At 44.0% G+C, this 26,552-nt stretch overlaps 1 protein-coding gene across 1 annotated transcript in view; it reads right to left on the minus strand.

Moving 5' to 3' along the window:
* Positions 1-25,488, minus strand: part of LOC120051491 (netrin receptor UNC5D-like) — a 192,758-nt gene extending 167,270 nt beyond the window's left edge. Inside the window, exon 1 of the mRNA XM_038998392.1 lies at positions 25,419-25,488. Within this exon, the coding sequence (XP_038854320.1) occupies positions 25,419-25,488 (70 nt within the window). The remainder of the gene's footprint in view (positions 1-25,418) is intronic.
* Positions 25,489-26,552: the final 1,064 nt, after the last annotated feature.

Genomic DNA, 26,552 nt, shown 5'->3' on the forward strand with positions numbered 1-26,552 from the left:
ACCTGTATAAAAGACACCTGTCCACACACTCAATCAAACAGACTCCAACCTCTCCACAATGGCCAAGACCAGAGAGCTGTGTAAGGACATCAGGGATAAAAATGTAGACCTGCACAAGGCTGGGATGGGCTACAGGACAATAGGCAAGCAGCTTGGTGAGAAGGCAACAACTGTTGGCGCAATTATTAGAAAATGGAAGAAGTTCAAGATGACGGTCAATCACCCTCGGTCTGGGGCGCCATGCAAGATCTCACCTCGTGGGGCATCAATGATCATGAGGAAGGTGAGGGATCAGCCCAGAACTACACGGCAGGACCTGGTCAATGACCTGAAGAGAGCTGGGACCACAGTCTCAAAGAAAACCATTAGTAACACACTACGCCGTCATGGATTAAAATCCTGCAGCGCACGCAAGGTCCCCCTGCTCAAGTCAGCGCATGTCCAGGCCCGTCTGAAGTTTTGCCAATGACCATCTGGATGATCCAGAGGAGGAATGGGAGAAGGTCATGTGGTCTGACGAGACAAAAATAGAGCTTTTTGGTCTAAACTCTACTCGCCGTGTTTGGAGGAAAAAGAAGGATGAGTACAACCCCAAGAACACGAAGCATGGAGGTGGAAACATCATTCTTTGGGGATGCTTTTCTGCAAAGGGGACAGGACGACTGCACCATATTGAGGGGAGGATGGATGGGGCCATGTATCGCGAGATCTTGGCCAACAACCTCCTTCCCTCAGTAAGAGCATTGAAGATGGGTCGTGGCTGGGTCTTCCAGCATGACAACGACTCGAAACACACAGCCAGGGCAACTAAGGAGTGGCTCCGTAAGAAGCATCTCAAGGTCCTGGAGTGGCCTAGCCAGTCTCCAGACCTGAACCCAATAGAAAATCTTTGGAGGGAGCTGAAAGTCCGTATTGCCCAGCGACAGCCCCGAAACCTGAAGGATCTGGAGAAGGTCTGTATGGAGGAGTGGGCCAAAATCCCTGCTGCAGTGTGTACAAACCTGGCCAAGAACTACAGGAAACGTATGATCTCTGTAATTGCAAACAAAGGTTTCTGTACCGAATATTAAGTTCTGCTTTTCTGATGTATCAAATACTTATGTCATGCAATAAAAAGCAAATGAATTACTTAAAAATCATACAATGTGATTTTCTGGATTTTAGATTCCGTCTCTCACAGTTGAAGTGTACCTATGATAAAAATTACAGACCTCTACATGCTTTGTAAGTAGGAAAACCTGCAAAATCGGCAGTGTATCAAATACTTCTTCTCCCCACTGTATGTATGTATGTATATATATATATATATATATATATATATATTCCTTGTTACATTGCACAACCTTCAAAGTTGTCATAATTACGTAAAATTCTGGCAAATTAGTTCGCAACGAGCCAGGCGGCACATACTGTTGCATATACCCGGACTCTGCGTGCAATGAACGCAAGAGAAGTGACACAATTTCACCTGGTTTATATTGCCTGCTAACCTGGATTTCTTTTAGCTAAATATGCAGGTTTAAAAATATATACTTCTATGTATTGATTTTAAGAAAGGCATTGATGTTTATGGTTAGGTACAGTCGTGCAACGATTGTGCTTTTTTCGCAAATGCACTTTTGTTAAATTATCCCCCGTTTGGCGAAGTTGGCTGTCTTTGTTAGGAAGAAATAGTCTTCACACAGTTCGCAAGCAACGAGCCAGGTGGCCCAAACTGCTGCATATACCCTGACTCTGTTGCAAGAGAAGTGACACAATTTCCCTAGTTAAAAGAAATTCATGTTAGCAGGCAATATTAACTAAATATGCAGGTTTAAAAATATATACGTGTATTGATTTTAAGAAAGGCATTGATGTTTATGGTTAGGTACACGTTGGAGCAACGACAGTCCTTTTTCGCGAATGCGCACCGCATCGATTATATGCAACACAGGACACGCTAGATAAACTAGTAATATCATCAACCATGTGTAGTTAACTAGTGATTATGATTGATTGATTGATTTTTATAAGATAAGTTTAATGGTAGCTAGCAACTTACCTTGGCTTCTTACTGCATTTGCGTAACAGGCAGGCTCCTCGTGGAGTGCAATGTAAGGCAGGTGGTTAGAGCGTTGGACTAGTTAACCGTAAGGTTGCAAGATTGAATCCCCGAGCAGACAAGGTAAAAATCTGTCGTTCTGCCCCTGAACAAGGCAGTTAACCCACTGTTCGTTCCTAGGCCGTCATTGAAAATAAGAATGTGTTCTTAACTGACTTGCCTAGTTAAATAAATAAAAAATAAATAATAATAAAATAGGCCAAATCGGTGTCCAAAAATACTGATTTCCGATTGTTATGAAAACTAGAAAACGGCCCTAATTAATCGGCCATTACGATTAATCGGTCGACCTCTACTATAGATGGATGGAAAACAAACATTTCACCACCGGCCGTTGATCCTTTTTCCTGCCAACTAATTCAGATGAAAATCGATGTTCTTTGGTTTCCCAGTTATGTGTCACAGATAGAAGCTGGATATGGAGACGGCCTGTTGCTTTAACACCTCTATGATGGACCATATTGAGGTAGGACCAAACGCCTTTAGAGCAGCAGCACCATTGTCTAGCCAGGCCACTTGGGGTGTTTCTCAAATTGCACCCTATTCCCTTTATAGTGCATTACTTTTGAAGAGAGCCCTATGGGACCCTGGTAAAAAGCAGTGCACTATAAAGGAAATAGGTTGCCATTTAGGACGCAGCCCTGATTAAACCAGCCCCAGTTACTGGCTGGGCTAAGAGTAGTTCTCATTCCTCTTAGCCAAACTCCAACCATCAGCCCCCACCCAGACCCCCTTCCTGATGTGGAGCATGGTCGTTTCTGGGAGCAGTATTGACTTATCAACCCAAGAGACAGCATGACTGACAGCATGAGGGAATTTCAAGCAGGTTCCTGGAAACCGAGGGCTAAAAACATCCATCACTCTGGGCCTGTTTCAAATTCAGACATAAAAAAAGTAACCTTTTCGATTGATCTCTGTGATCATATAATGGATTTCAGCAGTGAGACTGACGTGTGTAATGGGTTCCTACTACACTCTCCCTATCGGAGGGAGTTCTACGCTGTCGGGTTCCTCAGTCTTCTCTCCTAATGGAATGTTCCATACATTTGCCAGAGGCTCCTAGAACCTGGTCCTCAGAGGCCACTTCAGAGCTAAAATTGACTTCAGACTCACTCAAGGTAAAAATTAAAAAAAAACATCCGAAATAGTGAAGTGATTCAAAATTGCTAAATCATATACTATCACTTTTATCAGCCATGCTGTCTTCAGTGTTGTGATTGAGACCACCTAAAGCGAGACCGATTCAAGACCAAGACCGGAGAAAATCGAGTCAGAGTCAAGACCAGCGGGGTGTGAGGTGGGGGGCTAAACCAAGTCAACACCGAGATCGAGAGGTGGACAACGGGGCCAAGACTGAGTCAAGACCAAGATCAGAAAAATACGTGTCCAATTCAAGACCATGATTTTAATTTAGTCAAATCACCACCATAATAAGAGTTCAAAATGTAAAGTATTTCTGTGTTCATATTTCAGAACAACATATGGATTCTTAAGACATTCAAAATAGCGAAAAAATGCATGCTGGGGGAAAATAGAGCCACTCTACAAATTATTACTAACCCAAACCCAGTGGGGAACAATGGGCATTCTACGCATTCAGAGAAGGGCTAAGGATTTATAAAATAATGATTATAATAATTTAAGAATATAATAATGATAATTATGTTACTATTTTCAATGATGTTCTGATTTAATCTCTTCAGTTTTTGTTGGAAAGGAAATGGTTAACACTGAAGAGAAAAAAATATGCTGGTCTCTGGGGAGATAAATCTAGCTAGCTAAGTCAGCCATTGGCTAGGCCATCAGAAGCTAGATAGAGACATCTGTCATTAAACTGTATCAAGGCAAAATTTGGGAGTGATAGTGGAATCAACCAATAACATTTTCAGTTAATGGGTGGGACCATTTTTACAAAAACGTATGCCTTCTTGAAGGCCAACAGGTCACTGCGCAATAGTGAGCAGTAGTTTGCCGATGGTCTAGCTAGCTAGCTTTTGTTGTAGGCTAGTTTGCAGCAGCTGCAGCAGGTGTTATCAAAGAGGATGTTGTTGCTAATTTGTTAGCTTCTCCCTTTTCAAGATTAACTTTCAACAAGAAGTTTCAAATTATCATCTGTCTTGTCCAGGACCGGAGTCTACACAGACCGGTGCGCTATAGCCAAATCAGAGCTACAGTAGACCTTTATACAAACAAGCCATTTACCACACGGGCCTGCCATCATTCGCTTTGAACGACTTTAGGTCATTAGAACGCATTCACCAACAGCCACAAAATATACCTGAATGGATTTCTGCAAATATGTAAACACCACGGGAGTCCTCTTACATTTGGGAACTTTACAGCCTTATTGATCAAACAACCATGAAAAGGTAGGCTCTCTCCCTCAGTTATGCACATATCAAGAACAACAAGATCAACAACTAATGCTAGCCAGAGCAAGATGAGCTAAAATCTGAAGAAGGAACATTAGATAAACCCTCTCAAACTTTTCAGCTAGTTGGCCGTCAAAATTGCACTGATAAATGATGGGCAATTGTAGCCTCCTAGTCCTTCTGCAGCTTGCCTGCCAAAGCATGCTTGTCCCAACCAAGCCCCCAAGCTAACCGGCTAAAATTGGCTTGCAACGCTAGCTAGAACCTTCCAGACACAAATAAGAGAACACTTCACTCTGACCATTTATTCACCGTAGCAGAGCTGGTTAAGCTGTTTAGATGTTATCTAGAGCGTTCTTGACTAACCATTACATTTTCTTGTCTATGTTTACCGACACCAGTCATATTCAGCGGGTGTTGTGCGTTAGAAAATTAATCAGTTGTTCTGAATTTGCGAATGAAAGAGATTTGCTAATTGGATAACAGTCATTTAAGTTCTTGCTAGCTAACCATCTCTAGCTGTGTATCGCCACCAAAAAAACGATATGAGGGGTAAAAGTCAGTCACTCACCCACTCCTCCAATGGCATGACATGACATCCTCCTAGCAGCTAGCTAGTTATCTAGCTAACGTTAGGCTACATGTTTTTAGCTTGCTATATAAATAGATATGCAAGCCTAATAGCCACGTTATGACTGACTTGTGATCATTACCCTTGCTAGTTTGATTGTATTGACATTCCCAGCCTTAGTTACATTTGTCCATTTTTGTCCAGAATATCCAGCTGTGATTTACAACCTGATAGCAATAACTTTTAACTACCAAGAAATGTATTGGTGAATTATATTAATCATGCATTGAACTACAAATCAGCTATTCTGCCAACAATGCCTTAGTGTATATCATGGAACGTTGAGTCAAATATTAAACCTCTTATAAAGTTTGTTTTGTAGCATAAACTGGGAATTTGATATTTTTGACTGATATTATGATTAACTACTTTTCAGATTTGAAACAGGCAAACTGCTGTCAGTTCCACTTTAAACTTTAGGTCACCGTTTACTTTGTGTGATTAAACGTAAAATGTTTTTTGGAATGGGAATAGTTGTACATTTATGCTTAATGGTTTTATTTTTGTATTCTTATGATTGGAACCTACTGGCTTATGTCAGTTGACGGACTGCTTATCCTTTAACATCATGCTGTGTGTCACTACTGTTGTCACGATCGTCTTTGGGTGAGATAGAGGACCAAGGCGCAGCGTGTGCAAAATACATCTTCTTTTATTTTAGAAGAGAGAAAAAACAAGAAACAAACAACTATACACAAACTAACAAAATAACAAACTGACGACCGTGAAGCTATACAGACAAATAGTGCTGACACAAACACTACACATAGACAACACCCCACAAAAGCCTACTGCCTATGACTGCCTTAAATATGGCTCCCAATCAGAGACAATGAATGACAGCTGTCTCTGATTGAGAACCAATCTAGGCAGCCATAGACATAACTAGACAACACTACTCTAACTCTGCCCCATACACATACAACACCCCTAGACATTACAAAACACATACCTTCCCCATGTCACACCCTGACCTAACTAAAAAACATAAAGAAAACAAAGAATACTAAGGCCAGGGCGTGACAGTACCCCCCCCCCCCAAAGGTGCGGACTCCGACCGCACAACCTGAAATAGAAAGGGGAGGGTACGGGGTGGGCCCCATCATGGCGGCGGCTCGGGTGCGGGACGTGGCCCCCACTCCACCATTGTCAATACCCGCCTTGGTAACCTCCTCCAAATGGCCACCCTCCAAATTAACCCCACCGGACTAAGGGGCAGCACCGGACTAAGGGGCAGCACCGGACTAAGGGGCAATACCGGAATGAGGGGCAATACCGGAATGAGGGACAACACCAGAATGAGGGGCAACACCAGAATGAGGGGCAACTCCGAAGTGAAGTGCAGCTCCGGACTGAGGGGCGGATCCTGGCTGGCTGGCGGATCCTGGCTGGCTGGCGGCTCTGGCGGATCCTGGCTGGCTGGCGGCTCTGGCGGATCCTGGCTGGCTGGCGGCTCTGGCGGATCCTGGCTGGCTGGCTCTGACGGATCCTGGCTGGCTGGCTCTGACGGATCCTGGCTGGATGACGGCCCTGGCTGGTCATGGCTGGATGACGGCTCTGGCTGGTCATGGCTGGATGACGGCTCTGGCTGGTCATGGCTGGATGACGGCTCTGGCTGGTCATGGCTGGATGACGGCTCTGGCTGGTCATGGCTGGATGACGGCTCTGGCTGGTCATGGCTGGATGACGGCTCTGGCTGGTCATGGCTGGATGACGGCTCTGGCTGGTCATGGCTGGATGACGGCTCTGGCTGGTCATGGCTGGATGACGGCTCTGGCTGGTCATGGCTCGCTGACGGCTCTGGCTGGTCATGGCTCGCTGACGGCTCTGGCTGGTCATGGCTCGCTGACGGCTCTGGCTGGTCCTGGCTCGCTGACGGCTCTGGCTGGTCATGGCTCGCTGACGGCTCTGGCTGGTCATGGCTCGCTGACGGCTCTGGCTGATCCTGTCTGGCGGAAGGCTCTGGCTGATCCTGTCTGGCGGAAGGCTCTGGCTGATCCTGTCTGGCGGAAGGCTCTGGCTGATCCTGTCTGGCGGAAGGCTCTGGCTGATCCTGTCTGGCGGAAGGCTCTGGCTGCTCCTGTCTGGCGGAAGGCTCTGGCTGCTCCTGTCTGGCGGAAGGCTCTGGCTGCTCCTGTCTGGCGGAAGGCTCTAGCGGCTCCTGTCTGGCGGAAGGCTCTAGCGGCTCCTGTCTGGCGGACGGCTCTGAAGGCTCATGGCAGACGGGCGGCTTTGCAGGCTCAGTACAGACGGGCGGCTTTGAAAGCTCAGTACAGACGGGCAGTTCATGCGGCGCTTGGCAGACGGACAGTTCAGACGGCGTTGGGCAGACGGGCAGTTCAGGCACCATTGGGCAGACGGGCAGTTCAGGCACCGTTGGGCAGACGGGCAGTTCAAGCGCCGTTGGGCAGACGGGCAGTTCAGGCGCCGTTGGGCAGACGGGCAGTTCAGGCGCCGTTGGGCAGACGGCAGACTCTGGCCGGCTGAGACGCACTGTAGGCCTGGTGCGTGGTGCCGGAACTGGAGGTACCGGGCTAAAGATACGCACCTTCAGGCTAGTGCGGGGAACAACAACAGGGCACACTGGACTCTCAAAACGTACTATAGGCCTGGTGCGTAGGCCTTAGCCCGGCACTGGTGGTACCGGGCTAAGGGCACGCACATCAGGGCGAGTACGGGGAGAAAGATCAGTGCGTACAGGGCTCTGGAGACGCACATGAGGCTTGGTGCGTGGTGCCGGAACTGGAGGCACTGGGCTGGATACACGCACCACAGGGAGAGTGCGTGGAGGAGGAACAGGGCTCTGGAGAGGCACAGGAGGCTTAGTGCGTGGTGTCAGCACTGGTGGTACTGGGCTGGAGACACGCACCACAGGGCTAGTGCGAGGAGCAGTAACAGGACGCACAGGACTCTGGAGACGCACAGGAGGCTTTGTGCGTGCTGTAGGCACTGTCTTAACCAGACGGCTAGCACGCACCTCAGGACGAGTATGGAGAGCTGTTCCCGGTGACATTAACTCACCAACACGTTCATTCGGACGGATGCCGTGCCTCATGCACCAAACCAGTACATCCCTCATATCTTTCTCCTCCAATTTCTCCATTAACTCCTTTACTGTCTCTGCGTCACTTACCTCCAATTCCGCCCTCACCGGCTCCCTACGGTAAGCAGGAGGAGTTGGCTCACGTCTCCCGACTGACCCAACTAAACTACCCGAGAGCCCCCCCCCAAGAAATGTTTGGGTTTGACTTACGGGCTTCCAGCCTTGTTTCCGTGCTGCCTCCTCATATCGCCGCCTCTCTTCTTTCGCTGCCTCCAGTTCAGCCTTGGGGCGACGATATTCTCCTGGTTGAGCCCAGGGTCCCTTTCCGTCCAATATTTCCTCCCAAGTCCACGAGTCCTGGTTCCTCTCACGCTGCTTGATCCATGGTTGGTGGGGTGTTCTGTCACGATCGTCTTTGGGTGAGATAGAGGACCAAGGCGCAGCGTGTGCAAAATACATCTTCTTTTATTTTAGAAGAGAGAAAAAACAAGAAACGAACAACTATACACAAACTAACAAAATAACAAACTGACGACCGTGAAGCTATACAGACAAATAATGCTGACACAAACACTACACATAGACAACACCCCACAAAAGCCTACTGCCTATGACTGCCTTAAATATGGCTCCCAATCAGAGACAATGAATGACAGCTGTCTCTGATTGAGAACCAATCTAGGCAGCCATAGACATAACTAGACAACACTACTCTAACTCTGCCCCATACACATACAACACCCCTAGACATTACAAAACACATACCTTCCCCATGTCACACCCTGACCTAACTAAAAAACATAAAGAAAACAAAGAATACTAAGGCCAGGGCGTGACAACTGTTGTACAAAAGTCTGCATTATTTGTAGTTAATCATATCTCTGTTAGTTCATCATATCAGTGTTGTAGCTCCGCCCACCTGTAAAGAGCAGAGCATGCTGGGTGATATCCAGATCAGAGAAGATGATCAGCTCAAGAGATGTCAAGTGAGAGAAAGTTCCAACCATCCTTGTGTTTTCCCACCAGTTAGCTTTCATTGTGTTAGCCAAGGCCAGTGCGTGTCCTTGTTGACATGCAAGTACATATTTCATATCTTTCAGGTGTTTATGTCTGAAGATGCACTCTGTGCCGATAATGTCATATTTATGGTTATGCTAATTAGTAGTTTCTACTGTGAGCTACCTATTGTGAGCTGGCTAGCTCTGTTTTGGTTGTCATATAATTTCTAACATTCAACCCTGCATTTGTAAAGGATAATGTCCCTCAGTGCATTGTTTATATACCCTGTAATTGTATAGGTGTATGGTACATCATTATATGGGTATTACATTGTATTTCACTGTTTAGAGATATTCAAGTTCATTGTGCAGTTGTAGCCCTGTACTGAAGATGATGGTGCTATGCTTTGTAGTGCACATGCAGCGGCACCCCTTTGTTCTAAAATGAGAGCAGTCACAGTCAAGTTGTATTGGCTGTATGTTCCTGCATAGCATTAAGTCATCATAGTCATGTTATAGCCAATCATTTTGTTTATAAGAGATATGAATTGGAGATTGTACTCTGTCATTCACTGTTGTATGTTCATTTATTTCTTTACTTGCAGACCACACACACAGTTTGGTTGAAGCAAGTTGCCAGACCACGAACTGCCTTAGCCAGTCGACACTACACACACTGTGCGGTGCTGTTCCGTGCTTGTGCATCTTCAGCGTTATTAAACCACCTCAACTGGAATCCTACCTGTCTGTTATCTGTGCCCTTACCAGCACACGGGAGCAAACACAATGTAAAACTTAACCTAAAGAAAATACAGTCTACCAAGTCGACACTTACAAAAGTCACCCGTTTCAGGAAACTAGGCGTATGTCGTGGGTCACTATTTCACAGGAGAGCCGTTTGAACGTAAACGTTTTATTTGGCAGTAATCCCTTCTCGAACATGTGCCTTAATAACAAACTTGTATGCCATCTGTAAATACGAATACAATTGTTAAATCACGAGCCTAGTTGTTTAAGCCACAGAAAAAGTCTTCAACCTTCCTGCTAGCCATGATTGACTGAGATAATGAGTGGGCTGGACATGCTGAGAGATTAGTTTGGATTGGTCTGCCATATAGCACGCTTCAGTCTATTTGAGCTGGTCAGTATGTCTAGGTAATCCTCTCCAACGCAGCTTTTTTAAATGTTTTATAATTGTGTAATAAACCTGCATAAGTCTAATGTCAAGTTAAATTGTACTGTTAGATAGCTAACGTTACGTGTATGTTCTCCACTTTCTGGAGGACCGAGTTTTGAAAATCAGTGGAATTATGATAGTTTGATAGCTAAAGAGATGGAGAAAACAGCTGTCTCCGGATTACATCTTCAAACTAAGGGCAACCATGGCATCCGACAGGAGACGCATCCATCAATGATGTGTAGGGGTAAGATACTCGAGCTAGCATCATGACTTGGGATTATGGTTCATTGTTCTTAACAAAAGACTCCACTATGCAAGTATCCATTTCAATAGAATGTCACTGCAGCAACTTTTGATAAACGTACTAGCTGGTAAATTCATTCTGGCTATCTACTCTGATTTCAAGTAAGATAGTCTAGCTAGCTACATTTTCAGATATTACATGTTTCTAATTTTGACAGAAAGTGGTTTTATTTCAAATTAAAGTGTAGTGTTATCTAGCTAACGTTATTTGTATGATCTTATTATTCATATATCTCAGACCCATTTGCTTGACTAGTTATAGCCTAATGTTAGCTAGCTAACATTGAACCTGGTTGGTTAGCTACATGCAGATTCATGTAGGCTAGTAACGCCATGAGTTGGGATTATGGTTCATTGTTGTCATAACAAATGACTCATCTGAGTGTGACAGAGGGCAGAATAACTGATGAATTTATGAATGCTCAACACCCGTTGAATATGTCCGGTGTCAGTAAATGTCGGCAAAAAAGAGTGATTAAATTGTTGCCAGCAGCACAGTTAGTCACCAACGCTCCAGATAACATGAAAACAGCCTAACCAGCTCTTCTAGGGCGAGTAAAATGGTCAGACTGGGGTGTGCCCTCAATGTGTCTGGAAGTAGCTAGCAAGCTAGCCAGTTAGCTTGGGTGCTTGAATTCCGTTGTGAGGTCAGAACACTCAGATCAACCCTACTCCTCAGCCAGAGCGTCCAGTGTGCGCTTGAACACTCCGAGAGCAAAACACTCTTAATTTACGAACAGACAATCTGACAGCACAGTTGCAGTCACCAACACTCTGGATAACATAACAGCCTATCCAGCTCTCAGTTGTGTCTGGAAGTAGCTAGCAAGTTAGCTTGGATGTCTGACTGTTTTTTACATTTTTTATTTGTATTATTATTATTAGTATTATTATGATGATGATGATGATGATGATGATCAAAACAAAAAAGAAATATAGAAACAAGAGTACATAAACCTAACTGACAGGGGTATTACAAATTCGAAATACATTTTCAATTTGTCAAAAGGTTATATGGTACGTATCGCTTTTTTGTTTTTAAACTTACTGATAAAATTGAAATATTATTTTGAAATTATCTTAAACAATGTGAAGAGGGGTTTGTTCTGCGCCCATTTCATTTTATGGATGAGGAAGACAGACTTGCCGCGCAAGTCTCAGTCTTATCTAAGGGCCGCTCTTTTGCACCTACATGTACAGACAAACCATTTGAAGCGAAATAATTTAAACAGATCTACATTCGTACGATTAAACTTAAGCACGTGTTTTCTCAAAACACTGTTTCGGGCCTAGAAACTCAACAAAGAACTGGTACCCATTTTAAGCCCAAAAACAAATTCTGTCCCATGGTTAACAACTCCTCGATTAATAGCTATTGTAGGTTAGTCGAACAAGAAGCCATGTCAGTATATACGAGAAAAACAAACCACATTCAGAAGAACCTCACTAGAACAGAAGAACAGTCACTTAAAGAACTAATGAAAGATTCATCTTTGGTTATTAAACCTGCAGACAAGGGGGGGTGCTGTGGTCATTTTAGACTATGAAAAAAACAAAGAAGAGATTCAGAGACAACTCAGTAATGAACGTTTCAATAGAAAACTGAGTGTTGATCCCACACAGGTGTTCCAAAGGGATATATGCTCTAATCTGGAGCAAGTCCTATTAAATAACCGTATCTCAAAACTTGAATATGAATACCTTTGCTGAAAATGTGCCATACGTCCATGACTGTACATTTTGCTGAAATTACACAAACCTAAAACACAAGGCAATTGTCCAGGCAGACCACTGGTTGCTGGAATAGGCTCAATGCTAGAGCCATTGTCGAACTTCGCAGACTCATATATTAAAACACATGTGCAAGCATTGCCATCATATATGAAAGACTATAGACTTCATAAACAAGATCTCACCAATAACGGGTTTAACAGAATACTGAATTTTGGTCACATTAGATGTCGAGAGTCTATATGCCAGCATTCCCCATACGGGGGGGCTATTTGAGAGACAGAGAAACTAACGAATACCCACGAACAAATTCTATTCTAGAGCTGGCTGAATATGTTTTGACGTACAACTATTTCAGGTTTGATCTCCAAACGAATGGAACATCGATGGGCTCCACATTCGCTCTGAACTATGCTAACCTTTATGTGGGTCTTTTGGAAGAACGTTTTGTTAATAATGAAAACTACAATTTATTTTTGAATAAAGTCCTGAAGTGGTATCGTTATATTGACAAAAATGTTTGCATAAGGGATGGAACGGGAAAAGAGCTGTCAGACTTTATGGCATTACTCAATGACATTGACCCCAATCTCAAATTCACTATTGAATGTGACACTAAACGTGTTCATTACCTCGATATAGGGATTGAGAAATCAAATGGAACCCTGTTTACAACTCTATATAGAAAATAAACGGACAGAAATACTCTATTACAGGGGGACAGCTTCCACCCTGAGCCATTAAAAAGAGGACTTCCACATAGCCAGTTTTTCAGACTGCGGTGTATATGCCACTCCACAGAGGATTATCTAGAAAAAGCAGCGGAGATGCGCAATAGGCTTCTAAGAAGAGGCAATTCTCCACAATGTGTGGATGAAGCGCTTAATTTGGCATTGGGGAAAACATGAGAGGAACTGCTACAAAAGACTCACTAGAGCTAAAGAACACTCTGTGAGGTTTACAACCACATATACAGTTGAAGTCGGAAGTTTACATACACTTAGGTTGGAGTCATTAAAGCTCGTTTTTCAACCACTGCACACATTTCTTGTTAACAAACTATAGTTTTGGCAAGTCGGTTAGGACATCTACTTTGTGCATGACACAAGTACATTTTCCAACAATTGTTTACAGACAGACTATTTCACTTATAATTCACAGTATCACAATTCCAGTGGGTCAGAAGTTTACATACACTAAGTTGACTAAGTTGAGCTTGGAAAATTCCAGAAAATTCCATCATCGCTTTAGAAGGTTCTGATGACACCATTTGAGTCAATTGGAGGTGGATGTATTTCAAGGCCTATCTTCAAACTCAGTCCCTCTTTGCTTGATATCATGGGAAAATCAAAAGAAATCAGCCAAGACCTCAGAAAAACAATTGTAGACCTCCACAAGTCTGGTTCATCCTTGGGAGCAAACAACTGAAGGTACCACATTCACCTGTACAAACAATAGTACACAAGTATAAACACCATGGGACCACGCAGCCGTCATACCGCTCAGGAAGGAGACGTGTTCTGTCTCCGAGAGATGAACGTACTTTGGTGCGAATCAATCCCAGAACAACAGCAAATGACCTTGTGAAGATGCTGGAGGAAACAGGTACAAAAGTATATACGTATATCCACAGTAAAACGAGTCCTATAAATCGGCATAATCTGAAAGGCCGCTCAGTGAGGAAGAAGCCACTGCTCCAAAACCGCCAGACCAGACTACGGTTTGCAACTGCACATGGGGACAAAGATCGTGTCCTCTGGTCTGATGAAACAAAAATAGAACTGTTTGGTCATAATGACCATCGTTATGTTTGGAGGAAAAAGGGGGAGACTTGCAAGCCGAAGAACACCATCCCAACAGTGAAGCATGGGGGTGGCAGCATCATGTTGTGGGGGTGCTTTGCTGCAGGAGGGACTGGTGGACTTCACAAAATAGAGGATGAGGATGGAAAATTATGTGGATATATTGAAGCATCAGAAAATGTGTGGGCTGAACTGAAAAAGCGTGTGCGAGCAAGGAGGCCTACAAACCTGATTCAGTTACACCAGCTCTGTCATGAGGAACGGGTCAAAATTCACCCAACTTATTGTGGGAAGCTTGTAGAAGGCTACCTGAAATGTTTGACCCAAGTTACACAATTTAAAGGCAATGCTACCAAATACTAATTGAGTGTATGTAAACGTCTGACCCACTGGGAATGTGATGAAAGAAATAAAAGCTGAAATAAATCATTCTCTCTACTATTATTCTGACATTTCACTATCTTAAAATAAATTGGTGATCCACAAACTGACCTAAAACAGGGAATTTTTACTAGGATTAAATGTCAGGATTTGTGAAAAACTGAGTTAAAATGTATTTGGCTTAGGTGTATGTAAACTACCGACTTCAACTGTACTTGTGGGAGATGCTGTCAAGAAACACTGCCATGTTTTATCATCTGACCCAGCTTTGCCTGCTGAATTTAAGAATCCACCACTTATTGTATACAGGAGAGGTCGCAATTTATGCAATAAATTGGTCCATGCCAACTGCCAGCCACAAAAGAAAATCAGCCAGGCTCCTTTACGCCCTCTTCCGAATGGTAGCTATAAATTCTGAGGTTGCGCACAGTGCAACAATATGAGTGTTTCTTGACAGCAGCTCCACACTCTTCCGGGGGGCCGGAACTGATTGAATTGGCCCGGAATCGGGTGTCAGACTCAGCCCGGAATCAAAATGAATGACTGCCCAGAATCAGCCCAAGTACATCGGACCGTTTCCGTCTACCAGAATTCAGTCGACTTTGCCGGCATCTTACCAGAATCCCCCCCAGAAGCGGCAAATTGAAATAAATGCATACAAAATTACCCGATTTAGTAATTTTACATATTACTATTATACATTTTATGCATACAAATTATAGCCATCCACAAAAAAAACATTTTGTCTCAGAGGAAACCATGCTGGTTCGAGACCCATGCCGGCCGTGACCGTGTCAGTGTGCATGCGCCTAGCACGCCACAGGAGTCTACAGCGCGATGGTACAAGGACATCCCGGCCAGCCAAACCCTCCCCTAACTCGGACGACGCTGAGCCAACTGTGTGTCGCCTCATGGGTCTTCCGGTCGCGGCCGGCACGGGTCTCGAACCAGCATCTGTAGAAACGCAGTTGCACTGCGATGCAGTGTCTTAGACCGCTGCGCCACTCGGGAAGATACATCCAAAGTTTTTAATGCTTATCATTTGCCTTGCACAAAGTTTCAAAATACTAAAATACTACACAGGACTCTTAAAGAATTTCATGTAAATGTTAATTGTGTTTTTGGATCACAGAAACAATGAGGAAAATATGGAAAAATAAATAAATAATGAAATGTTAATTATATAAAGCAGTCCGTGTAATCATCTGCCAGAGAGTAGCCCCAATTGTCCCGAGCCCCAGGTAATACATTTCGGCCAGATAACTCACACCGGAATCGACCCAAGCTCAAACCCCGCCTCCTAGCAATAAGTAATACTGCCGAAGGCGGCCCAGACTCGGGCCACATGACATCGGCCGAGTCTGACTCTCAGCCGAGTGCACCGACTCTCAGCCAGGAATCGGCCCAGATCCACTGTGCTAGCTGGGATAAGACTGATTTGAGCCGGTCGGTCACAAATGTCTTTCTATTGGCCCTATGCAGCGGTGCCTGGAGAAATGGGTATACAAACATGTTGCCAAAAAGTTCCCAAACGGCCCGCACAGCAAGGAAATGCACCCTGTGTGAAAAATCCTATGCTTTCCTAAGTTTCGCTATAGAGTTTCACTTTTTTTGTTGTTGAAAAAATACACACATGCTGGTCTAAGTCCACAACAACGAATAAACCCCATCGATCTGATGTCAGGGCCAGGCTTCCCAGGGGGTGGGGCTCTGTCCACCCAGGCCCATCCATGTCTACGCCCCTGAAGCAAACAATGCATGATGACAATTGCACATCACAAATACCCACTAACCAATACTTCGGACTAAACGTTTTCAATACCTGGTTTGCATACTCATTATTGCCTTAGATAGCGTAACTTCTTTCCAACCCTACCAGCTGCACACTCCTGCTGCCTGCAGATATTCTGTTGAAATCAGGCCGTCTGCTGCGCTCGTGTGAATATATTTCATGTGCTTTGCAATTGTGTAGGCTACTTTGTGCATTATTTATCTATTGTACTACATACTTGATAAATCGCATACCTCCAGTACACTACTTTGACACGCATCAGTAGCGATGCCCACAAAAAAAAGGGAAAAAAGGGTGTCTACAGTTTATACCTGTATAGCCTCCACTACACCTCTCTGGCGCTTTGTGTTTTACAAAAAGTGCACTCTCCTACATGAGTGCGCTGGTATTATGGTTGCTGTCCTTTCAGAATCACAAACCTGTCACACACAGACGGCCTATGGGTTCGCCACTGCACAAACATGTCTCTAATAGATATAAAGTTAAGCTACTGTATTCAATCATGTTTCAAGAAAGGAGTGTATATATTTGGCCTGGCGAAGCGGTTTTATGCGCCAACTGAATGGAAGCTGATGAGTTTTTTTACTCCGCTGGTCTCCGGAAGAAATTACAGTCATCACTTTCAGAGACCAGGTTAAGATGAGTACAAATGTATCCGACACCGAGACAGTCTCCAGACCAGACTAGAAACCTGGACCGGTTTCGAGTACTACAACACTGTCTGTCTTATCCTGCATCCTTCCTTGCTAAAATGTTCTGAAGTCCATTGCTAACAGGCACATTCATATTTACATTTATATTCACTGCATTCATTGGGTGTGGCCATCAGGAAAAACAGGAGAAATCAAAATAATTCTTATTTCACACAGAATGTTTAGTTTGTTAACCAAAGATTATAGGTTGTTGTGCTTCTTAAAAGATTGCTTCCACATGGGATCAAATTCACTCAAATGGAGCACATGACAGTATTGCGATTATGCTTTCTTTTTTTTAATGGAACAATTTCCTTTCTACTCTGATGATTGCGTTTCCAGTTAAGTGAGTGTGAATTTGTTCTGTTTCTAGACAGTAGCCATTCATTTTCAGTAGATAGTAGCCATTCATTTTCAGCACTTAATCTAGCAGAGGACAGAGCACAGATTTCAATTAACTCGTCAAATAAACCAGATGACACATCCATCATGTCTATGACACCGGCAGTCTGGCTTTCATCTCCTCAACTATTCAGATGGAAAATAATGTTTTACACTCTGATATACTGAGATTGTTTCAACGCCGTGTCTTGAGCAAGTAATATATTAAAGTTATTCTAAATTAGCATTTTTAATTAATACAGATCATAAATTCATATGCAATTTGAATCAATTTGTTCATCACACCTGCCAAACATGGCATATGGTCCTCAGTGAAATAAAACTTAAATGTGAAGATATAGCTATATGGAGGAAACAAAACTTATCAAAACTAACAAAGAGCCCTTAGGAAGAGTGAGTAACAGAAATCTGTAAGCAAAGATAAGGTTTGGAGAGGGGTGAAATGAGACGTTTTTGTACCATGCCAAAGTAACAAACTTCAAACGACCAAATTATGCCTTCAAGTCCATTATCAACCTCAAAATTAAGATTGATTTGGTAATTTGATAAACATAATTGCATTTTCGGTTTAACCATAATGCAGGAGAAGATGTGGGGTATTTCTGAACCTGGGGGGAGAGAACATCTCTACTTCAACCTGACGATTCACTGAAGATGCTTGGGGTACAGCTAAAACACCCTTCTTGGAAATGAACAGATAACTTAGCTTTAATCATGGAATATTAGCACAGCAATGGAGGCATCCAAGTTAAAAGGCAATATGGTGATATGATCAAAAAAAGTGAAAGTGACATTTTTAGTCCCGCTTTAAATGAAGTGCAGCTTGTAAAGGCTTTCATAATGCCTTCATAAACACTACATAAATGTGTTACAAATCTATAACTATGTAATGCTTTATAAAGGGCTCATAAACCTATGTCAAATATGACATAAACCTGTGCTTTATAAAGGGTGGCATAAGCACTGCTTAATAAAGACCTTATAAATCATATTAAATTGAGGCTTCACAACGCATTTATAACACTGTCTTGCATCTCGGTAGAACATTGCAATGCCAGGATAGCAAAAAACATTGGTACTGTAGGGCCTTTTAATCCAGGTTTTGGATTTCCCCCCCAAAATTCTGGTTTTCCCAGTTTTTTCACACTTTAATAAAAAATAAAAAAAATAATTAGATTTTCTGTGTTCACAATAATGCTTAAACCACATCAGGGGATGACTTTTAAGGTCTGGGAAAAAATAAGAAACTTTGATTTTGAGTGTAGTTGCCCTTTAAATTCAGTGCGCATGCCCTGCAATGTTTGGTTAGCTGGTTTTCAGTAGCTCAGTAAGCGCACCTGATGATTATGTATTCCATATATAGTGATTCACATTGTGGCCGATCAATGGAATGGGTGGAGTAAAAGGCAAGCAACACTCCGTATTGTTCAGAGCCCCTTGAAATGACACCATATATACATTCTACAGACCCTACTGAGTATTCCCTACAATACTTTTACTGCGGCATGCCCAAGAAACCGGTGTTTGGAGGATATATTGGCACGGGTGTTGTTATACCCGGGACGAAGTCGAGGGCATTATCACTTTTATTAAAGGGTTTACCAACATATTCAAAAAATGTATTACATATTTTCATTAAAAACGTTATTTTTATTAATTTATTCATACATTTCATCCCTCCACAAGATATAGTCCTGACACAAATCTAGGGTTGATACCCAAGCCGGCTGGTCGTTCAGTCTTTTTGAAATAAATAATCCGGTTGCACATGATGAGAAATAAGTTTTATTAATGCTGAAAATGTAGCATAGGCTACCTTACCTTCATAGCCAAGAGGACATAGAGGAACAGCTTAGGTAAGTGTCCTTTTTGTCTTGTCATTTCACATTTGGAAGGTCCATTGAAACAATCAGCTAGCATGATTATATAATTTCTAGCACAACCAATTAGTTAGCTAGCAAGCTATATCTGAATGACGCACTGAAATGACATGACATGATAATGACATGATAATGATGGCAAAGTTGATTCCTACTAAACATTCGCCTACTTTATCAATGTCATCATATTTCTAGGTCACTATAGTGTTATTTAGATGGAACAGTCGTTAGCATCCATCTATCACGACTTTTGGGGACCACTATGGTGCTGCCGGCAGAGGGCGGCTTGATAATGTTCATAAAAATGGTGGAGTTTGCACATTTTAGACCATTCTATTTGTCCTTAAGTGAAATCTCCACCCACCCGGAGCAAAAATTAACTCCACCAATGGCATGACGTGACCCAGTGCAACCTATGAATAGCAACATTTGTTTTGAAAATGTCTATTTTGCGTGTGTGTATATCCGTCTTTCTGCTAGCCTGTGTCTGTCTGCCTTGGTGTTCCAGATGTGGCTGGAGAAGTGGCGGTGGCAACTTTACTGGGGCACTTGTAGGACAGCATCATCATCTATAACAGCTGATACATGTATCCTACTGTATTTAATTTAATGAATTGCTAAAAACATATACAATCAAAGGGAAAACATTTCACAACATGTTTGGTATTAGTACTACTACTACTACAGTGCTACATGTACATATAGATTTACAGTACAAATCATACACTTTATACAAAAATATGTGGTGTCATGACTTTTCCTCCTAAGTGAGGATCCAAGAGAGCCCCCCACCCTCTCTCTCCCACCAGAGAGGAAGGGGGGTGGGGGGAGTTGGGCCGGTTGTATGACTTAACGACAGGTCGTAAACTTTCTCTCTCTCTTGCCTTTGCAGTATTGAGACTGCAATGTCTGTGTTACAACAGAGAGACTTTGCAGTACTTTAACATCAAAAGATTGAAACAATATTTCTAACATAAATCATGTGGGAATTGGTTGGTGGGGATCCAAACAATAATCATGTCAAATCAGTTGTTGTTTTGTGATATCATTAAGGATGGTATAACTAAATAACTGGAGCTCTACAAATGTATGCATCCCAGTTATTAGATTTACATCTAAATGTTGTGAAACTATTTGTGAGAAGATGAAATGTGATTTTAGCCTTCTAAATTAGGTAATTGTTTTTATATAAACTTTTTCCAAGTTAGTAACCACGCCCACGTGAGTGCAGATATTGTGTCAATGTGATGGAACTACCCTCCAAGGCGAGTGCATAAAAGGACTGCTAACGAAATTGACATTAGACCAGTACATTGCTAGGTTGCTACTGGCGTGTAAAATGGTTAATAACTACTAGACCAGTATATGTGCAGCACGAGCTGAATGCGTCACAAATGGTCTAAAACTACAAGACCAAGCAGGCGGACGGTGTTGAGCCGGACATCACATGGTTAGACTCTACCAGACCAGAAAGCGTGGAGCGGTGGCTACACGTTGAAATGGTTGCAATTTAAATACAGACCAGCATGACCAACAGTGTAAGCTGAATGTTACGAAATGAAACTCTGAAACTCGACGAGTGAAGAATGCGAAGACCATACCAAACATTCTCAGTCTGCAGCTGGGTAATGTAAAGTAGTCTAGACCAAAGAGTGGTCTTTGACCAAAGACACGAGGAAGATCTTATCAAAACACCATTGGAACGTCTGATGTGTCCAGTCTAACGAACATGCAGAGACAAAGAAACCTACAACTGAGGACATTGTGACCTCTGGTGCCACATGGTCTCCCATCCCCTTTATAGTGGCCTCAGCTGGACCCCACCGCATAACCTCTTGGTCTAGTTAGGTGAATCAAGAGCTTCACCCAGGCCCGGGCTGGCTTTGGCTTTCAGGTGGGTTACAGTTACAATCCCCTTTGCTTCTGACCACATCAGTTATCTACTAGGGGCTTCACATTCTTCTTGAGGCACTGATATTACTTTCTAAATGAAATGTTATCTTGGTCGGATGACTTACAACAGTGAATGATTATGCTGCCTCAGGGGACAGTTCCAGAGACTGTAAGGGGGCTGTTAACTGATAGGAAGTTTACAGAAGTTATTTTTGGAATAAATTCTGTTCTATATTAGTTTAGGGTTCATCTAATCCTGACCTGACAGTGTGCCTTTCAAATAATACATTTTGTTTTCCAAACGTCGGGAGACTATGAGAAGGGAGTGGGCCACCTGACCAATGCCATTGCTGTGTGTGGTTAACTCCAGCAGCTCCTCTCGGTGATCCAGCAGACCTCCTGTCGTTTAGATCCTGCTGAAACGGTCCACTATCAGCCAGGTGAGGATGGTCTTCCATGGAAGGAAGGGTTGTTGTGGCAGCAAAATGGCTGAATGTTGCCTGGGTAGCGCCTCCTTTTTCAGAAAAGTTCAATTTACCCCTGAAAATATTACTACGGACAAGACTGTTTAAGGCATGCCAAGTTTTCCTGTCATCCAGAATCTAAGTACTAAGTTAGGATCCTCCTCATTCCCACTTTGGGTACGCTATTAAAGTTTTGTTCAGTTCTGGAACTCTCCCTACATATTTGTAATTTGTCACTACATCATCATGCATGCGTCCTAATTTATGTACTTGTATCTCCCTTCCAGAAACCAGAAACCTCCCTTCCAACCATAACAATCCTACAGGACTCGAAACGCCAACTACTGAGCCTCCACTCCAACCAACTGGATTAAATTGTGTGAACATTTTAACCACCCTCCTCCTGTGATTGGAGCATCCTACTTAACTACTGTTTCTCTCCTTGAATTTCACACCCTCTGCCTCTTTATAACCTGTAGTCCACCTGTGTGTGTGGTCGATCACCTCTTACGACCTGCGCCGGGAGTAGGAAAGTTTCCGTGGTGCTTGCGTCCAAGAAACAAGCTGTCGGTCCAAACTACAAATGTATGAGCTGCGGAGTTCTGGTTGGAGCTAGCTCAAAGTGGTGGCCGTTCCAACATACACTGTGTACAAAACATTAAGAACACCTTCATAATATTGAGTTGCTCAGTGTAGTTTGCCCTGCATTCAGGGTTGTCGGCTATTGTTTTTGTAAATCTTGCCCCAAGCGCCACTCCACCTGCTCCCCCATGCTCGGTGTGATCATGCCTTCGCTAAGGTATTTGTTATGATATGTAAAGTAACTTATTACTTTGTACTCCAAGCTATTTCAAGTATGGATTGAATAGAGCGCAAGCCACCATACGGGTAGTATCGGAAACCCAGACCAAGCCAACAGCAGTGACTAGGTTTGGGGTTTGGGATTAATGAAAGACTATTGGTAACTTCATCAAACTCTAACTGTAACGGTTGTCGTCATATTCCTCCTCCTCGGACGAGGAGAGGCGAGAAGGATCGGACCAATACGCGGAGTGGTTAGTGTTCATAATGATTTTCTGGCTGCTCCTGTCTGGCGGAAGGCTCTGACGGCTCGGGACAGACGGGCAGCTCTGACGGCTCGGGACAGACGGGCAGCTCTGACGGCTCGGGACAGACGGGCAGCTCTGACGGCTCGGGACAGACGGGCAGCTCTGACGGCTCGGGACAGACGGGCAGCTCTGACGGCTCGGGACAGACGGGCAGCTCTAACGGCTCGGGACAGACGGACAGCTCTGACGGCTCGGGACAGACGGACAGCTCTGACGGTGCTGTGCAGGCAGGCAGCTCAGACAGTGCTGGGCAGATGAGAGACTCTGGCTGCGCTGGAGAAGAGGAATGCTCTGACAGCGCTGGACAGGTGGGAGCAACTGGGGAGAGAACCCGGAAAGACAGCCTGGTGCGGGGGGCTGCCACCGGAGGACTGGTACGTGGAGGTGGCACCGGGTATACCGGACCGTGAAGGAGGACACGCGCTCTTGAGCATCGAGCCTGCCCAACCTTACCAGGTTGAATGATCCCCGTAGCCCTGCCAGTGCGGCGAGGTGGAATAGCCCGCACTGAGCTATGCTGGCGAACCGGGGACACCATTTGTAAGGCTGGTGCCATGTACGCCGGCCCGAGGAGACGCACTGGAGGCCAGATGCGTTGGGCCGGCTTCATGACACCCGGCTCGATGCCCAACCTAGCCCTACCAGTGCGGCGAGGTGGAATAGCCCGCACTGGACTAAGCACGCGTACTGGGGACACCGTGCGCTTTACCGCATAACACGGTGTCTGACCAGTGCGACGCCCTCTCACTCCACGGTAAGCACGGGGAGTTGGCTCAGGTATCCTACCCCCCCTCTAGAGAGACTACCATCCGGCTATGTATTATTGATTGATGACTGTTGGAACTGGCTAACAGAAAGTGCCAGTGGTTTTAATCTTGTAATTTAAAGACAAACTTGTAATAAAATTCTATATTTTTAACTTAAGTGTTGACTGATCCATTCTAATGCTCAGAAGTAATGATCCAACTCAATAGGTGGCCTGTCACGAACCGGTCTTCCTATGGTTGAGGTGTTCCCTCACAGTAAACAGGAACTGCCGTAGTCTGGTAGTTGTGCCATTTTAGGTAACCCTATAGGCGGCAGGTGTTACATAGTGTCACGACCACGCTCATAGTTCACAACAACAAAGGTAGACCACGGATTACTTAAACATAAAAAGGAATACATTTATTAAACGAAATAATAATAAATACAAAAATGTAATATAAGCTGCAGACGTCTGTAGGATCAGTAGTGTATGCAGTGTGGCTATACCGGGGATATATAGGCTACTGAATATAGCCTATTAACGTCGCCGTTAGAACTGCTATTGTGCCGTTACCTCGCACATGTTGGAAGACCAAAGCAAAAGTATTAAAGTTCTGCTTCTTGATAATCATAGATGACTTTAACATGAGCATTTTTCTCTAACCACCTAGTGGTTAGAGCGTTGGACCAGTAACAGAAAGGCCACAAGATCGAATACCCGAGCCGACAACGTGAAAAATCTGTTTATGTGCCCTTGAGCAATAATTTGGCGGCGTACTACTATGGCTGACCCTGTGAAACAACACATTTCACTGCACCTATCCATTGTATGTGACAATAGGCATTTTAGTTTGTTTGACATTTGACAATGTGAAACCAACCGGACCAAATAGAAAAAATAAAATGTAACAAATAATCAAACGCTTATTCGAACTATAGCTCAGAACTGTGTGAAAATGCCCTAGGTAATTGATTGTTTGTGGACATGGAATACAAATCACATCACTGAGGCAGGCCTACTTCAAGAGAATAACCCTGTGGTTGATACCCTAACTTGGGTGACTTCGGTTCTGCTCTGGCCCATATCAAATCAGGTTGGTTGGGAGGGATAGGAACATGAAAATGGATTCCCATTGGCTTAACACAGCCTTGTTTGAGAGACAAAGCCCTATTGCCGCTGCAAGCTCGCTTGAAAATTAACTGTCTTGAGTCCCAAATGGCCCCCTTTTCTCTATATAGTGTACTACTTTTGACCAGGTCCCATAGGTCAAAAGTAGTACACTATATAGGAAGTAAGGGGCCATTTGGGACTCAGAGGTAATGTGTGACTGCATCGATTGGTGGCAAGCTAAACAGAAGGGTCAGGACTTATGGCGGCCATAGTAGCTCCATGTCCTCCATCACTCAGCATTCATTCATTCAGTGTGACCTTAACGTGGCGACGTGGCAGCAGCAGAGCACCTCGCTCACCTTGAAATGAATGGTGTCCGTCTACGCACCTTAGACTCTAGAGGTGCTGCTCAGCACTTAGACAAGCACTGCCTTATCAACAGCCCTGCCTGCTATCAAAGTGTCAAGGCCACAATGTGGCAGCCAGGAAGCCTGTAATGTTACACAAGTGCCACAGCTAACAACATTTTGAAACCACTGGGAGTTGGGCAGAGAGAGAAAAGGGCTGAACCTCAAATAGCACCCCGTTTCCTATATAGTGCACTACTTTTGACCAGAACCCTGTGGGCCCTTTTGGGATACACCCAAGGTGTGCAATAAGGTCCTGGCCTGAGGAATATAATAAAGAATAAACTAAATAAATAAACAGAAGTAGAGGGATAATAATGCTGGCTTTAGACACACAGAGAGAGACAGCACTACAGTACTAAACTGTGATTACACTCACCTCCTACAGTACACTTGTTTCTCAAAGCAAGAAGAACCTGCTGCTGGAACTGGGAGTAATTGTCTGCCATCTCCGCAAATTTACAAAGTGTCCAATATGTGTAGGAGACTTCATTTGAAAAAGTGCTCAAGCCCTCACAAAATGTCCTTTTGTAGTTTCAAAAAGTGCTTAAGTCAACAATCTGCTGGGGCCAGACCTGATGGATATACAAGGTTGTCATTGCATATTAATGGGAGATCCCCAATGGCAGCAGGAGGTTATACACACAACGTTCTTCTGATCGTTATTTGATGTATAGCCCTATATGGACTATATCTAGCAAAGAAAACTGACATTCTTTCAGCTAGTAGGGCCATGATTATGTAGTAAAATCATCAATGACCCATTACATTCTGGGTGTCATTGTCACGCCCTGATCTGTTTCACCTGTCCTTGTGCTTGTCTTCACCCCCCTCCTGGTGTTACCCATCTTCGCCATTATCGCCTGTGTATTTATACCTGTGCTTTCTGTCTGATGCCAGTTTGTCTTGTTTGTTCAAGCCTACCAGCATTTTGTCTTAGCTCCTGTTTTTCCCTAGTCTCTCTTTTTCTTGTCCTCCTGGTTTTTGACCTTTGCCTGTCCTGACCCTGTACCCGCTCACCTGACCACTGCCTGTCTCTGACCCTGAACCTGCCTGCTGTCCTGTACCTTTGCTCCGCCTCTGGATTACCAACCTCTGCCTTACCTAAGCTTGGCTACCGTCCTGTACCTTGGCCTCTGCTCTGGATTATCGCCCCTTGCCTGCCTTGACCTGTCGTTTGCCTGCCCCTGTTACAATAAACATTGTTACTTCACACAGTCTGCACTTGGGTCTTACCTTGATTCCTGATAGTCATGGGGTCATGGTGTCATCAATTAAACAGCATGGTGTCATCAATTAAACAGATGTTAAGTCCCGAATGGCACCCCATTCCCTATGTAGTGCACTGCTTTTGACTAGGGCCCATAGTTCTCTGGTCAACAGTAGTGGACTACACAGGGAATAGGGTGCATTTTGGGATACAGAGAGACAAGTCATGTTTTGGTTCCTAACCACAACTACTAAGAGCCTAGATACAGTAGGCTACAACATAAAAGGGGGATTTAAATGCTAG

Source organism: Salvelinus namaycush, chromosome 1 (assembly GCF_016432855.1).
Source record: "Salvelinus namaycush isolate Seneca chromosome 1, SaNama_1.0, whole genome shotgun sequence".
Taxonomy (NCBI): Eukaryota; Metazoa; Chordata; class Actinopteri; order Salmoniformes; family Salmonidae; genus Salvelinus; species Salvelinus namaycush.